The sequence below is a fragment of the Tachyglossus aculeatus genome, chromosome 4, assembly GCF_015852505.1.
Source record: "Tachyglossus aculeatus isolate mTacAcu1 chromosome 4, mTacAcu1.pri, whole genome shotgun sequence".
Taxonomy (NCBI): Eukaryota; Metazoa; Chordata; class Mammalia; order Monotremata; family Tachyglossidae; genus Tachyglossus; species Tachyglossus aculeatus.
The window spans coordinates 5,553,223-5,568,682 of record NC_052069.1 but is presented as its reverse complement, the minus strand read 5'-3'; the positions used below and the strand labels follow the sequence as shown (position 1 = coordinate 5,568,682).

At 48.4% G+C, this 15,460-nt stretch overlaps 1 protein-coding gene across 2 annotated transcripts in view; it reads left to right on the top strand.

Moving 5' to 3' along the window:
* SH3TC1 (SH3 domain and tetratricopeptide repeats 1) overlaps positions 1-8,491 on the top strand; it is a 111,039-nt gene extending 102,548 nt beyond the window's left edge. The window contains exons 17-18 of one of the 2 annotated variants that reach the window (XM_038745937.1): positions 809-1,005; positions 7,715-8,491. In XM_038745937.1, coding sequence (XP_038601865.1) covers positions 809-1,005; positions 7,715-7,972 — 455 coding nt within the window. In that variant the 3' untranslated portion in view covers positions 7,973-8,491. The remainder of the gene's footprint in view (positions 1-808; positions 1,006-7,714) is intronic. The other variant, XM_038745938.1, reaches the window with a different exon arrangement.
* The last annotated feature ends 6,969 nt before the right edge of the window (positions 8,492-15,460 follow it).

Sequence of the window (15,460 nt, the reverse complement as noted above, 5' to 3'; positions counted from 1 at the left end):
TATTTTGTTAATGATGTGCATCTTGCTTTATTTCTATTTATTGTGATGACTTGACACCTGTCCACATGTCTTGTTTCGTTGTCCGTCTCCCCCTTCTAGACTGTGAGCCCGTTGTTGGGTAAGGACCGTCTCTATATGTTGCCGACTTGTACTCCCCAGGCGCTTAATCCAGTGCTCTGCGCGCAGTAAGCGCTCAATAAATACAATTGAATGAATGAATGAGTCAGAAGGTCATGAGTTCTAATCCCGAATGAGTCAGAAGGTCATGAGTTCTAATCCCGGCTCCGCCACTTGTCTGCTATGATGATGATGATGGCATTTATTAAGCGCTTACCATATGCAAAGCACTGTTCTAAGCGCTGGGGAGGTTACGAGGTGATCAGGTTGTCCCACGGGGGGCTCACAGTCTTCATCCCCATTTTACAGATGAGGCCCAGAGAAGTTAAGTGACTTGCCCAAAGTCACACAGCTGGCAATTGGCGGAGCCGGGATTTGAACCCATGACCTCTGACTCCAATGCCCGTGCTCTTTTCCGTTGAGCCACGCTGCTTCTCCCAAGTCCAAGTGGCCTTAGGCAAGTCACTTCACTTCTCTGGGCCTCAATTCCCTCAACTGTAAAATGGAGATTGACTGTGAGCCCCACGTGGGACAGGGACTGTGTCCAACTTGAATTGCTTGTGTCCACCCCGGTGCTTGGTACAGTGCCTGACAGCATAGGAAGTGCTTAACAAATATCATCATTATTATTATTATTATTAGCAGACCTGGATGTGACCAGTCTCTACGTGTGGTTCCGTCCCTTTGCCAGGTGACCAGCTGAACGAGAGGGTGGCCTATCACAGACTGGCAGCTGCCAACCGCCGCCTGGGTCACAGCGAGCTGGCCGAGCACTTCTACCTCAAGGCGCTCTCTCTCTGCTCCTCCCCGCTGCAGTTCGACGAGGAAACCCTCTATTATGTCAGGGTCTACCTCATCCTGGGAGACATCATATTCTACGACCTGAAGGTCAGGACATCTCTCCCCCCGGCCGACCCCAGGGCCCTCCTCTTCCGAGCCATCTGCTTCCCACAACGGGAATGCCGGAGCAGTCCATCCATAGGACTATTTCTGGGGCACTCACTGCTTACAGAACACTGTAAAAAAAAAAATTGATAGCATTTATTAAGCGCTTACTATGTGCAAAGCACTGTTCTAAGCACCCGGGAGGTTACGAGGTGATCAGGTTGTCCCACTGGGGTCTCACAGTCTTCATCCCCATTTTACAGAGGAGGTAACTGAGGCGCAGAGAAGTTAAGTGACTTGCCCAAAGTCACACAGCTGACAAGTGGCGGAGCTGGGATATACTGTACTGAGCGCTTGGGAGAGGACAACAGGACAGAGTGGGTAGGATGCCATCCCTGCCCGCAAGGAGTTTGCAGTCTACGGGAGAGGACAACAGGACAGAGTGGGTAGGATGCCATCCCTGCCCGCAAGGAGTTTGCAGTCTACAGGGGGAGGCTATAGTCATCTTTTAGACTGTGAGCCCACTGTTGGGTAGGGACTGTCTCTATATGTTGCCAACTTGTACTTCCCAAGCGCTTAGTACAGTGCTCTGCACACAGTAAGCGCTCAATAAATACGATTGATGATGATGATCAAAGTAGATTAGGGGGAGGGAGGGAATGTCTTGAGCTGCAAAACTTTCTCCTCCTCACCCTCCTCAGTCAGACGGTCATTTTATTTATTGAGCGCTGACTGTGTGCAGAGAACTGTACTAAGCGCTTGGGACAGTCTGTTCTAACAATATAACAGAAATATAGACTGTGAGCCCATTGTTGAGTAGGGGCCATCTCTACATGTTGCCGACTTGTACTTTCCAAGTGCTTAGTACAGTACTCGGCACACAGTAAGCACTCAATATGATTGAATGAATGTATTCCCTACCGACAGTGAGCTTACAGTCTAGACGAGGGTCCCTTTCCTCTTCCTTCTCCCCCTCTTCTCCTCCTCCTCCTTTCCTCTCCTTCTTCTCTTTTTCTCCTCCTCCTCCTTCCTCCTCCTTCCTCCCTCCTCTTCCCCCTGCTTCTTCCCTTTTCTCCTCCTTCTGTCCTCCATTCTTCTCTTCCTCCTCCTCCTCCTCCTTCCCCTTCCTCCCCTTCCTCCTTTCTCCTCCTCCTCCTTCTTCCCCTCTCCTCCTCCTCCTTCCCCCTCCTTCTCCTCCTCCTCCTTTCTCACTCCTCTTCTACCTCCTTGCCCTCCTCCGCCTCCTTCTTTTCTCCCCCTCCTCCCCCGCCTTCTTTCCTCCTCTTCCACCTCTTTCATCCTCCTCCTCCTTCTCTTTTCCCCCCCTTCCTCCTCCTCCTTCCCCCTCCTTCTCCTCTTTTCCTCCTCCTCCTTTCTCACTCCTCTTCTACCTCCTTGCCCTCCTCCACCTCCTTCTTTCCTCCTCCTCCTCCTTCTTTCCTCCTCTTCCACCTCTTTCATCCTCCTCCTCCTTCTCTTTTCCCCCTCTTCCTCCTCCTCCTTCCCCCTCCTTCTTCTTTTCCTCCTCCTCCTTTCTTCCTCCTCTTCTACCTCCTTCCCCTCCTCCCCCTCCCCCTTCTCCCCCTCCTCCTCTCCCTCCTCCTCCTCCTCCCCTCCTCCTCCTTTTTCTCCTTTCCTCCTCCTCCCCCTCTTTCTTCCTTTTTCCTCCTCCTTTCCCTTCTCCCCTCCTTCTCCTCCCTTCCTCTCCCCCTCCCCCTCCTTCTATTTTCCTCCTCCTCCTTTCCCTCCTCCCCCCTTATCCCCCTCCTCCTCTCCTCCTCCTCCTCCTCCTCCTTTTTCTCCTTTCCCCTTCCTCCCCCTCCCCCTTCCCTTTTCTTCCTCCTCCTCCTTTTTCTCCTTTCCTCCTCCTCCCCCTCCTTCCCTTTTCTTCCTCCTCCTCCTTTTTCTCCTTTCCTCCTCCTTCTCCCCATCCTCCTCCTCCCCCTCCTTCTTCCCCCTCCTCCTCCTCCCCTCCTTCTCCTCCCTTCCTCCTCCCCCTCCTTCTTCCCTTTTCCTCCTCCTCCTCCCCCTCCTCCCCTCCTTCTCCTCCCTTCCTCCTCCCCCTCCTCCTTCTCCCCCTCCTCCCCTTCTCTCCCTCCTCCTCCTTCTCTCCCTCTTCTCTCCCTCCTCCTCCCCCTCCTTGTTCCCCCTTTCTCCTCCTTCTCCCCCTCATCGTCGTCCTCCTCCCCCTGCTCTCCTTCCCTTTTCCCTTTTCCTCCTCCCCCTCCTTCCTCCCCTTTCCTCCCCCTCCCTCCCCCTCCTCCTCTCTTTTTCTCCTTTTTCTCCTTTCCTCCTCCCCCCTTTCCTCCCCTTTCCTCCCGTGGGCAGGAGGAGCCCGTTGGGGCCGGGAGCGCAGCGCCCCCTGGCGGCCGAAGCCTTACAGCGCCAAGCCCCGGTTGGTGTTCAGGGTGTGCCGAGTGAGCGCTCACTGGGTGCGCAGCACTGGGCTAAGCGTCGACAGGAGCGCACACTAGGACGGAATGGTGGACCCCGTCTCTGCCCTCGAGCAGTTGACAGCCTCTGCTGAAAAAGCAGAGATCAATCTGCTGCGTGGCCTTGGGCAAGCCATTTGACTTCTCTAGGCCTCAGTTCCCTCATCTGGAAAATGGGGATGGAGACTGGGAGCCCCACGGGGGACAGGGACTGGGTCCAACCCTATTGGCTCGTATCCACCCCAGCGCTTTGTACAGTGCCTGGCACATAGTAAGCGCTTAACAAGTACCTTGTATCTCCTGCAGCGCTCAGAACAGTGCTTGGCACATAGTAAGCGCTTAACAACTATCATCATCATCAAGTACCACAACTATTATCATTATTATTATTAGATCAGGGTTCAGCCTGAGAAGCAGCGTGGCTCAGTGGAAAGGGCCCGGGCTTGGGAGTCAGAGGTCACGGGTTCTAATCCTGGCTCCGCCATTTGTCAGCTGTGAGACTTAGGGCAAGTCACTTCTTCTCTGGGCCTCAGTTCCCTCATCTGGAAAATGGGGAATAGGACTGTGAGCCCCACGTGGGACAACCTGATCACCTTGTATCTACCCCAGCGCTTAGAACAGTGCTTGGCACATAGTAAACACTTAGCAAATGCCATCATTATTACTATTATTCAGCTGAGTCGGACCAAGGAATTGCGGGATGGGGGTGGGAGGTGAGGTTGGAAGTCTAGCGGGAGTCTCCAGAGACCAGCCCTGGTCAAGGGAAATTATAATAATAATAATGTTGGTATTTGTTAAGCGCTTACTATGTGCCAAGAACTGTTCTAAGCACTGGAGGGGGGTACAAGGTAATCAAGGTTGCCCCACGTGGGCCTCACAGTCTTAATCCCCATTTTCCAGATGAGGTCACTGAGGCACAGAGAAGTTAAATGACTTGTCCAAGGTCACACAGCTGACAAGTGGCAGAGCCTGGATTAGAACCCATGACCTCTGGCTCCCAAGACCGGGCTCTTTCCACTGAGCCATGCTGCTTCTCTAATAGAGCAGCCTGGGAGTCAGAAGGTTATGCCACATGGGGCTCGCAATCTGAGGGAGAACTGGTATTGAATCCCCATTTTGCAGATGAGGGAACTGAGGCACAGACAAGTGAAGTGACTTGCCCACAGTCACACTTCAGGTACATGGTAGAGCCGGAATTAGAACCCAGGTCCTCTGACTCCCAGGCGTGGGAATTTCTGGCTACTTATTCCAGAGACAAGCATTGCGGCCTAGTGGAAAGAGTCCAGGACTGGCAGTCAGAGGACCTGGGTTCTAATCCCAGCTCCACTACATCTCTACTGAGTGACCTTGGGCAAGCCACTTCACTTTTTTACACCTCAGTTCCCTCATCTGTAAAATGGGGATTAGGACTGTGAGCCCCATGTGGGACAGGGACTGTTTTCAACCTGATTATCTGATTATTTTATATCTACCCCACCATTTAGTACAATGCTTGGCACGTAGTAAGTGCTTAACAAATACCACAATCATCATTATTATCATTATTATTTCCCTTAGACTGTGAGCCCCATGCGGGACAGGAAAGGTATCCAAATGATCAACTTCATTCATTCAATCGTATTTATTGAGCGCTTACTGTGTGCAGAGCACTGTACTAAGCGCTTGGGAAGTACAAGTTGGCAACATGTAGAGACGGTCCCTACCCAACAACGGGTTCACAGTCTAGAAGGGGGAGACAGACAACAAAACAAAATATATTAACAAAATAAAATAAATAGAATAGTAAATATGTACAAGGTCAACTTGTATCTACCCCAGTGCTTAGAACAGTGCTTGACACATAGTAAGCGTTTAACAAATACTAATTCTCCCATTACTGGGCCAACTTCATTTCACTTTAGCTGTAAGCCTTAGGTGGGTCAGTGACTATGTCCAACCTGATCATCTTTTATCTACCCCAGCGCTTAGGACAGTGTTTGACATACAGTAAGTGCTTAATAATAATAACCACTGTAATAATAATAATAATGTTGGTATTTGTTAAGCGCTTACTATGTGCAAAGCACTGTTCTAAGCGCTGGGGTAGATACAAGGTAATCAGGTTGTCCCACGTGGGGCTCACAGTCTTCATCCCCATTTTACAGATGAGGTAACTGAGGCCCAGAGAAGTCAAGTGACTTGCCCAAAGTCACAGAGCTGGCAAGTGGCGGAGCCGGGATTTGAACCCGTGACCTCTGACTCCCATGCCCAGGCTCTTTCCACGGAGCCACGCTGCTTCTCTGTAGTATTTGTTAAGTGCATACTATGTGCCAGGCACTGAAATAAGCACTGGGGTAGATTCAAGATCGTCAGGTTGGACAGAGTCCCTGTCCTGCCTGGGGCTCACAGTCTTCAACCCCATTTTACAGATGAGGGAACTGAGGCCCAGAGAAGTGACTTGCCCCCAGCAGAAAAGTGGCAGCGTTGGGATTAGAACCCAGGTCCGTCTAACTCCCAGTTCCAGGAGCTTGCCACTAGGACATGCTGCTCACTTAGACTGGGAGCCCCAGGTAGAATAATAATAATAGTAATAATAATAATAATGATAATAATAATAGCATTTATTAAGTGCTTACTATGCACAAAGCACTGTTAAAAGTGCTGGGGATGTTACAAGGTGATCAGGCTGTCCCATGTGGGGCTCACAGTCTTCATCCCCATTTTGCAGATGAGATAACTGAGACACAGAGAAGTGAAATGACTTCCCCAAAGTCACACAGCTGACAGTTGGCGGAGCCAGGATTTGAACCCATAATAATAATGATAATCATAATGATGGCATTTATTAAGCACTTACTATGTGCAAAGCACTGTTCTAAGCACTGGGGAGGTTACAAGGTGATCAGGTTGTCCCACGGGGGGGGGCTCGCAGTCTTCATCCCCATTTTGCAGATGAGATAACTGAAGCCCAAAGAAGTGAAGTGACTTGCCCAAAGTCACACAGCTGACTATTGGCAGAGCTGGGATTTGAACCCATAATAATAATAATAATAATAATAATAATAATAATAATGGCATTTATTAAGCACTTACTATGTGCAAAGCACTGTTCCAAGCGCTGGGGAGGTTACAAGGTGATCAGGTTGTCCCACGGGGGGCTCACAGTCTTCATCCCCATTTTGCAGATGAGATGACTGAGGCCCAGAGAAGTGAAGTGACTTGCCCAAAGTCACACAGTTGACAATTGGTGGAGCTGGGATTTGACCCCATGACCTCTGACTCCAAAGCCTGGGCTCTTTCCACTGAGCCACACTGCTCCTCTAATCTTTGGCTTCTCTAGTCTTCATCCCCATTTTACAGATGAGGGAACTGAGGCCCAGAGAAGTGACTTGACCCCAGCAGAAAAGTGGCGGTGTTGGGATTAGAACCCAGGTCCGTCTCACTCCCAGTCCCGAGCGCTTGCCACTAGGCCATGCTGCTCACTTAGACTGGGAGCCCAAGTAGGATAGGGACTGTGTCCCACCTTATCAACTGGTATTCATTCTTTCATTCAATCGTATTTGTTGAGCGCTTACTGTGTGCAGAGCACTGTACTAAACGCTTCGGAAGTACAAGTTGGCAATCAATCAATCAATCGTATTTATTGAGTGCTTACTGTGTGCAGAGCACTGTACTAAGCGCTTGGGAAGTACAAGATGGCAACATATAGAGACAGTCCCTACCCAACAGTGGGCTCACAGTCGAAAAGGGGGAGACAGAGAACAAAACCAAACATACTAACAAAATAAAATAAATAGAATAGATATGTACAAGTAAAATAAATAAATAGAGTAATATGTACAGGCATATATACATATATACAGGTGCTGTGGGGAAGGGAAGGAGGTAAGATGGGGGGATGGAGAGGGGGGCGAGGGGGAGAGGAAGGAAGGGGCTCAGTCTGGGAAGGCATCCTGGAGGAGGTGAGCTCTCAGTAGGGCCTTGAAGCTCTCAGTAAAGCCTTGAGCTCTCAGTAGGGCCTTGAGAACAGCATATAGATGGTCCCTACCCGACAAGGGGCTCACAGTATCTACCCCAGTGCTTCACACTTAGTAAGCGCTTCTCCCCCCTTTAGACTGTGAGCCCACTGTTGGGTAGGGACTGTCTCTATGTGATGCCAATTTGTACTTCCCAAGCGCTTAGTACAGTGCTCTGCACATAGTAAGCGCTCAATAAATACGATTGATTGATTGATTGATTAACAAATGCCATTTAAAAAAATAAAAAACACCAAGAGAAATGAGCTGTATTTCCTGTTTCAGGACCCTTTCGACGCGGCTGGATATTACCACTTGGCCCTGGCCGCTGCCATGGACTTGGGCGACAAGAAGGCCCAGCTGAAGCTGTACACCCGCCTGGCGATCATCTACCACAACTTCCTCGTCGATCGGGAAATGTCCCTCTTCTTCTATCAGAAAGCCAGGGCCTTCGCCACCGAGCTGAACGTCAAACGCATCAACCTGGCCCCGGATGGGGGCCAGCGGGGTTCGGCCAGGACCACTTCCAAATCCCCCCGGTGAAACGCTGGCCCGTCGCCTCTTCTCCCCCCCAACATCCCCCCGACAAAAACTCCCCAGGATATTTTTGTGTTTCACACCAGGAAGGCTGTGGAGGCAGATCCATTCGGATCCCCCGCTGACGACGTTCACTCGAAAGACGGTTTTGCTTTGGGATTGGGCATCTGGGCCTTAACCGGCCATCTCTTGGACGGGGACGGGAAGGTCACAGCAGTGTTGTGGGTCATTAAAATCTTTTCAAGTTCACGCTTCGACATGCTGAAGAGGAATCGGATTCTTCACGCGCCGACAGGGTGGTTTTTGCGGAATGGTAAAGCTTGGTGAAATCACCCTCTCTGTTGCACAAAACTCTGACTTTCTGTCATCACTGGGATGGAATTGGCTTTGTTTCCACTCTTTGTATCGTGGTTTGTTGGGCGGTATTTTGGACGGGGAGGGGGAATAAACGAGCAATGTCGTAGCCAGGCTATTGTAGATCAATCAATCAATCAAAGGTATTTACTAAACGTTTACATTGGACTGAGCACTGTACTAAGCACTTGGGAGTGAACAGTACAACAGAGTTGATAAACACATTCCCTGCCCAAAAGGAGCTTCCTGTCTACAATTTATAAATCGGTCAGTCGATCGTATTTATTGAGTGCTTATTGATGATGGTATTTGTTAAGCGCTTACTATGTGCAAAGCACTGTTCTAAGCGCTGGGGAGGTTACAAGGTGATCAGGTTGTCCCATGGAGGGCTCACAGTTTTAATCCTCATTTTACAGATGAGGTAACTGAGGCACAGAGAAGTTAGGTGACTTGCCCAAAGTCACCCAGCTGACAGTTGGCGGAGTCGGGATTTGAACCCATGACCTCTGACTCCAAAGCCCGGGCCACGCTGCTTATTGTGTGCAGAGCACTATACTAAGCACTTGGGAGAGGACAGTACAATAATAATAATAATGATGGTATTTGTTAAGCGCTTACTATGTGCGAAGCACTGTTCTAAGTGCTGGGGAGGTTAAAGGTGATCAGGTTGTCCCATGGGGGGCTCACAGTTTTAATCCCCATTTTACAGATGAGGTAACTAAGGCACAGAGAAGTGAAGTGACTTGCCCAAAGTCACACAGCTGATAGTTGGCGGATCCGGGATATGAACCCATGACCTCTGACTCCAAAGCCCGGGCTCTTTCCACTGAGCCACGCTACAACAGTTGATAAACACATTCCCTGCCCAAAAGGAGCTTCCAGTCCACAATTCACAAATCAGAGAGTCGATCGTATTTATTGAGTGTTTCTTGTGTGCAGAGCACTGTACTAAGCACTTGGAAGAGAACAGTACAACAGAGTTGATAAATACATTCCCTGCCCAAAACGAGCTTCCATTCTACAATTCATAAATCAGTCAGTCGATCATATTTATTGAGTGTTTATTGTGTGCAGAGCACTGTACTAAACACTTGGGAGAGAACAGTACAACAGAGTTGATAAACACATTCCCTGCCCAAAACGAGCTTCCAGTCTACAATTCATAAATCAGTCAGTCGATCGTATTTATTGAGTGTTTCTTGTGTGCAGAGCACTGTACTAAGCACTTGGGAGAGAACAGTACAACAGAGTAAACACATTCCCTTCCCAAAACGAGCTTCCAGTCTACAATTCATAAATCAGTCAGTCGATCATATTTATTGAGTATTTATTGTGTGCAGAGCACTGTACTAAGCACTTGGGAGAGAACAGTACAACAGAGTTGATAAACACATTCCCTGCCCAAAACGAGCTTCCAGTCTACAATTTATAAATCAGTCTGTATGTCGTATTTATTGAGTGTTTATTGTGTGCAGAGCACTGTACTAAGCACTTGGGAGAGAACAGTACAATAGAGTTGATAAACACATTCCCTGCCCGAAAGGAGCTTCCAGTCTACAATTTACAAATCAGTCAGTCGATTGTATTTATTGAGTGTTTCTTGTGTGCAGAGCACTGTACTAAGCACTTGGAAGAGAACAGTACAACAGAGTTGATAAATATATTCCCTGCCCAAAACGAGCTTCCAGTCTACAATTCATAAATCAGTCAGTCGATTGTATTTATTGAGTGTTTCTTGTGTGCAGAGCACTGTACTAAGCACTTGGGAGAGAACAGTACAACAGAGCTGATAAACACATTCCCTGCCCAAAACGAGCTTCCAGTCTACATATAAATCAATCAGTCGATTGTATTTATTGTGTTCATTGTGTGCAGAGCACTGTCCTAAGCACTTGGGAGAGGACAATATAAATATAAACAGACACATTCCCTGCCCACAGTGAATCTAGAGGGGGAGAGAGACATGAATAGAAATAAATATTAAATTTGAAAAGGCGTTAATGTCCCAAGGATGTCATGGTGACATTGATGAGACAATGACCTAGGCCAGATAATGTTCTTAAATAATAATAATTGTGGTACTTGCTAAGGGCTTACTATGTGCCAGGCACTGAACAGTACTTCAGCGCTTAGAATAGTGCTTGGCACATAGTAAGCGCTTAACAAATACCATCCTTATTACTAAGCGCTGGGGGGAATACAAGGAAATCGGGTTGGACACAGTCCCCGTCCCACGTGGGGCTCGCAGTCTCAATCCCCATTTTTACAGATGAAGGAACTGAGGTACAGAGAAGTAGTGACTTGCCCAAAGTCACACAGCAGACAAGTGGCAGAGCGGGAATTAGAACCCATGACCTTCTGACTCCCGAGTGAGATTTCCCAGGGCAAGGGGAAGTTAGGAGTTTTTTTAGCGTGGCTCAGTGGAAAAAGCGCGGGCTTGGGAGTCAGAGATGTGGGTTCGAATCCCACTTGTCAGCTGTGTGACCTTGGGCAAGGCACTTAACTTCTCTATGCCTCAGTTACCTCATCTGTAAAATGGGGATTAAGACTGTGAGCCCCAAATGGGACAACCTGATCACCTTTACTCCCCCCCAGCGCTTAGAACAGTGCTTTGCACATAGTTAAGTGCTTAACAAATACCAGCATTATTATTATTATTTCTTTAAAGGTTTTTGTTAACTGTTTACTATGTGCCAGGTACTGTGCTAGATTCTGTATTAGTTACAACCTAATTAGGATAAAACCAGTCCATGTCTCACATGAGTCAGTCAATTGTATGTGCTGAGTGCCTACTGTGTTAAGAACACCACCGTACTAAGCAGTTGGGAGAGTATACTATAACAGACACATTCCCTGACCACTTTATTCATTCATTCATTCATTCAATTGTATTTATTGAGCACTTACTGTGTGCAGAGCACTGTACTAAGCGCTTGGGAAGTACAAGTTGGCAACGTATAGAACTCAGATCCTTCTGCTCCCAGGCCTGGGCTCTATCCACTAATAATAATAATAATGATGGCATTTGTTAAGTGCTTACTATGTGCTAAGCACTGTTCTAAGCGCTGGGGGGGGTTACAAAGTGATCAAGCTGTCCCACGTGGGGCCTCTGGGGTAGATACAAGGTCATCCGGTTGTCATTCATTAATTCAATCGTATTTATTGAGCGCTTACTGTGTGCAGAGCACTGTACTAAGCGCTTGGGAAGTACAAGTTGGCAACATCTAGAGACGGTCCCTACCCAACAGTGGGCTCACAGTCTAGAGCGGGGAGACAGACAACAAAACAAAACATATTAACAAAATAAACTGAATAGAATAGCAAATATGTACAAGTAAAATAAATAGAATAATAAATATGTACAAACATCTATACAGGTGCTGTGGGGAGGGGAAGGATGTAGGGTGGGGGGAGGGAGAGGGGGAGAGGAAGGAAGGGGCTCAGGGTGGGAAGGCATCCTGGAGGAGGTGAACTTTCAGTAGGGCCTTGAAGGGAGGAAGAGAGCGAGCTTGGTGGATGTGCGGAGAGAGGGCATTCCAGGCCAGGAGGAGGACGGGGGCCGGGGGTTGATGGCGGGACAGGCGAGAAGGAGGCCCAGTGAGGAGGTTAGTGGCGGCAGAGGAACGGAGGGTGCAGGCTGGGCTGGAGAAGGAAAGAAGGGACTCTGCGCGGGGCTCACAGTCTCCATCCCCATTTGACAGTTGAGGTCACTGAGGCACAGTGAAGTGGCTTGCCCAAAGTCACCCAGCTGACAAGTGGCGAAGGCGGAATTAGAACCCACGACCTCTGACTCCCAGAGGTCAGAGTGTGAGTGTGTTTGTGTGGGTGTGAGAGTGGAGGGGCGAGGGGATGATGGGGGTGTCATTTCATAGAGTCAGAAAATGGGAATCTTCTGGGAGGCAATCTTCAGGCCCAGCCTTCGTTGCTTCCATCTAGCAGGTGGCTTCCCACCCCTACCCCTTTTGGAGGCTGAAACCTCCCTGCTCTGATTTCCTCCCCTGGGGGATGGCAAGTTCATTCACTCATTCATTCAATCGTATTTATTGAGCGCTTACTGTGTGCAGAGCACTGTACTAAGCACTTGGGAAGTACAAGTTGGCAACTTATAGAGACGGTCCCTACCCAACAGCGGGCTCACAGTCTAGAAGGGGGAGACAGACAACAAAACAAAACATATTAACAAAATAAAACAAATAGAATAGTAAATATATACAAGTAAAATAGAGCAATAAATCTGTACAAACATATATACAGGTGCTGTGGGGAGGGGAAGGAGGTAAGGGGGGGGGAATGGGGAGAGGGGAGAGGGGGAGAGGAAGGAGGGGGTTCAGTCTGGTGAAAATTGAAAAATTTCTGCCCAAATTACCAGCCCCTGTGGAAGAAATCAAATTTTGCAGGTTCTTAAGCAGCATGAAAGCAGCATGGCCTAGTGGCTGGAGCCCGGGCCTGGGAATCAGAAGGACCTGGGTTCTAATTCCAGCTCTGCCGCTTGTCTGCTGGGTGGCCTCGGGGCAAGTCACTTCTCTGAGCCTCAGTTCCCCCATCTGTAAAACAGGGATTAAGAATTTGAGTCCCATGTGGGACAGGGACTGTGCCCAACCCAGTTTACCTTGTATCTACCCCAGAGCTTAGTACAGTGCTTGGCACATAATAATAATAGTATTTGTTAAGCACTTATGTGCAAAACACTGTTCTAAGTGCTGGGGGGATACAGGGTGATCAGGTTGTCCCACGTGGGCTTACTGTCTTAATCTCCATTTTACAGATGAGGGAACTGAGGCTCAGAGAAGTTAAGTGACTTGCCCAAAGTCACACGGCTGACAATTGGCAGAGCCGGGATTTGAACCCGTGACCCCTGACTCCAAAGCGTGGGCTCTTTCCACTGAGCCATGCTGCTTCTCACAAATACCACAATTCTTAAGGTCACGGGTTCTAATCCTGCCTAAACCACTTGTGTGCTGTTCGACCTTGAGCAAATCACTTCACTTCTCTGGGTTTCATTTACCTCATAAATGGGGATTAAGACTCTGAGTACCATGTGGAACAGGGACAGTGTTTGACCTGATTATTTTGTATCTCCCCCAGTACTGAGAACAGTGCTTAGCACATAATTACAGCTTAACAAATGCTTAGTACAGTGCTTTGCATGCAATAAGCACTCGATAAATATGATTTAAAACATGACTGAACTACCAAATACCACAAGTATTAAAACAGTTCTTTGCACATAGGAAGCGCTTAACAAATACCATTAAAAAAAGTATTATATTATTCATTCATTCATTCAATTGTATTTACTGAGCATTTACTGTGTGCAAAGCACTGTACTAAGCACTTGGGAGAGTACACTGTAATAATCGACACATTCCTGCCCACAACAAGGTCACAGTCTGGAGGGGGAGACAGATATTTATATAAATAAATAAATAGATAAATAAATTATCATTAAGGGATAGATTCTGAAGGATTTGTGTAACAGACACATGAAGAATTGTGAATGCCTTTTTAAAGAATGACCAGAGAAGACCTAAAGACGATGATGACGATGACGATAAAAATTGTGGTATTTGTTAAGCACTTACTTTGTGCCAGGCCCTGCACTAAGATCTTGGGTGGATACAGACAGATCAGGTTGGACACAGTTCCTGTCCCCCATGGGGCTCCCAGTCTCCATCGCCGTTTTACAGATGAGGAAACTGAGGACTAGAGAAGTCAAGTGACTTACCCAAAGTCACACGGCAAAGTAGCAGAGCCTTATCCGTCAAATGAGGATTAAGACTGTGAGCCCCATGTGGGACAATCTGATTACCCTATATCTACCCCAGCACTTAGAACAGTGCTTGGCACATAGTAAGTGCTTAACAAATACGAATAAAAAAAAAAAAAAAAGCCTGGACCAGTCATAGAGACTCAATACGGAGTGTAGTACGATAACATTGAAGGGATGGGGAGTGAGTGAGCTGAGTTCAGTAGAGAGGGTGGCATGAAGAGCATCTATTTAGACAACAAGGGAAGGCATTTGGGGGATGGAGGCTAAATGGGGCATGATGAGTTGAGAAAATCGGACGGGGTCAAAAAGATGGATGTCCCTGTGAGGGAAAAGTACAGATAGAGAAGCAGTGTGGCTCAGTGTAAAGAGCCTGGGCTTTTGAGTCAGAGGTTATGGGTTCACATTCATTCATTCATTCATTCAATCGTATTTATTGAGCGCTTACTGTGTGCAGAGCCCTGTACTAAGCGCTTGGGAAGTATAAGTTGGCAACATATAGAGACGGTCCCTACCCAACAGTGGGCTCACAGTCTAGAAGGGGGAGACAGACAACAAAACAAAACATATTAACAAAATAAAACAGAATATGTACAAGTAAAATAAATAAATAAATTGAGTAATAAATACATACAAACATATATACATATATACAGGTGCTGTAGGGAAGGAGGTAAGGCTGGTGGGATGGAGCGGGGAGGAGGGGGAGAGGAAGGAGGGGGCTCAGTGTGGGAAGGCCTCCTGGAGGAGGGGAGCTCTCAGTAGGGCCTTGAAGGGAGGAAGAGAGCTAGCTTGGTGGATTGGGCAGAGGGAGGCCATTCCGGGCCGGGGGAGGATGTGGGCCGGGGGTCGACCGGGGGTCGACAGCGGGACAGGCGAGAATGAGGCCCAGTGAGGAGGTTAGTGGTGGCAGAGGAACGGAGGGTGCAGGCTGGGCTGGAGAAGGAGAGAAGGGAGGGGAGGGAGGAGGGGGCGAGGGGATGGATGGACAGCCTTGAAGCTCAGGGTGAGGAGTTTCTGCCTGATGCGTAGGTTGATTGGTAGCCACTGGAGATTTTTGAGGATCATCCCTCTCCCCATCTTCAAAGCCTAACTGAAGGCCCATCTCCTAGCAGCGTGGCTCAGTGGAAAGGGCCCGGACTTTGCAGTCAGAGGTCATGGGTTCAAATCCCAGCTCTGCCAATTGTCAGCTGTGTGACTTTGGGCAAGTCACTTTACTTCTCTGGGCCTCAGTTACCTCATCTGTAAAATGGGGATGAAGACTGCGGGCCTCCCATGGGACAGCCGGATCACCCTGTAACCTCCCCAGTGCTTAGAACAGTGCTTTGCACATAGTAGAAGCATGGAGAAGCAGCGTGGCTTAGTGGAAAGAG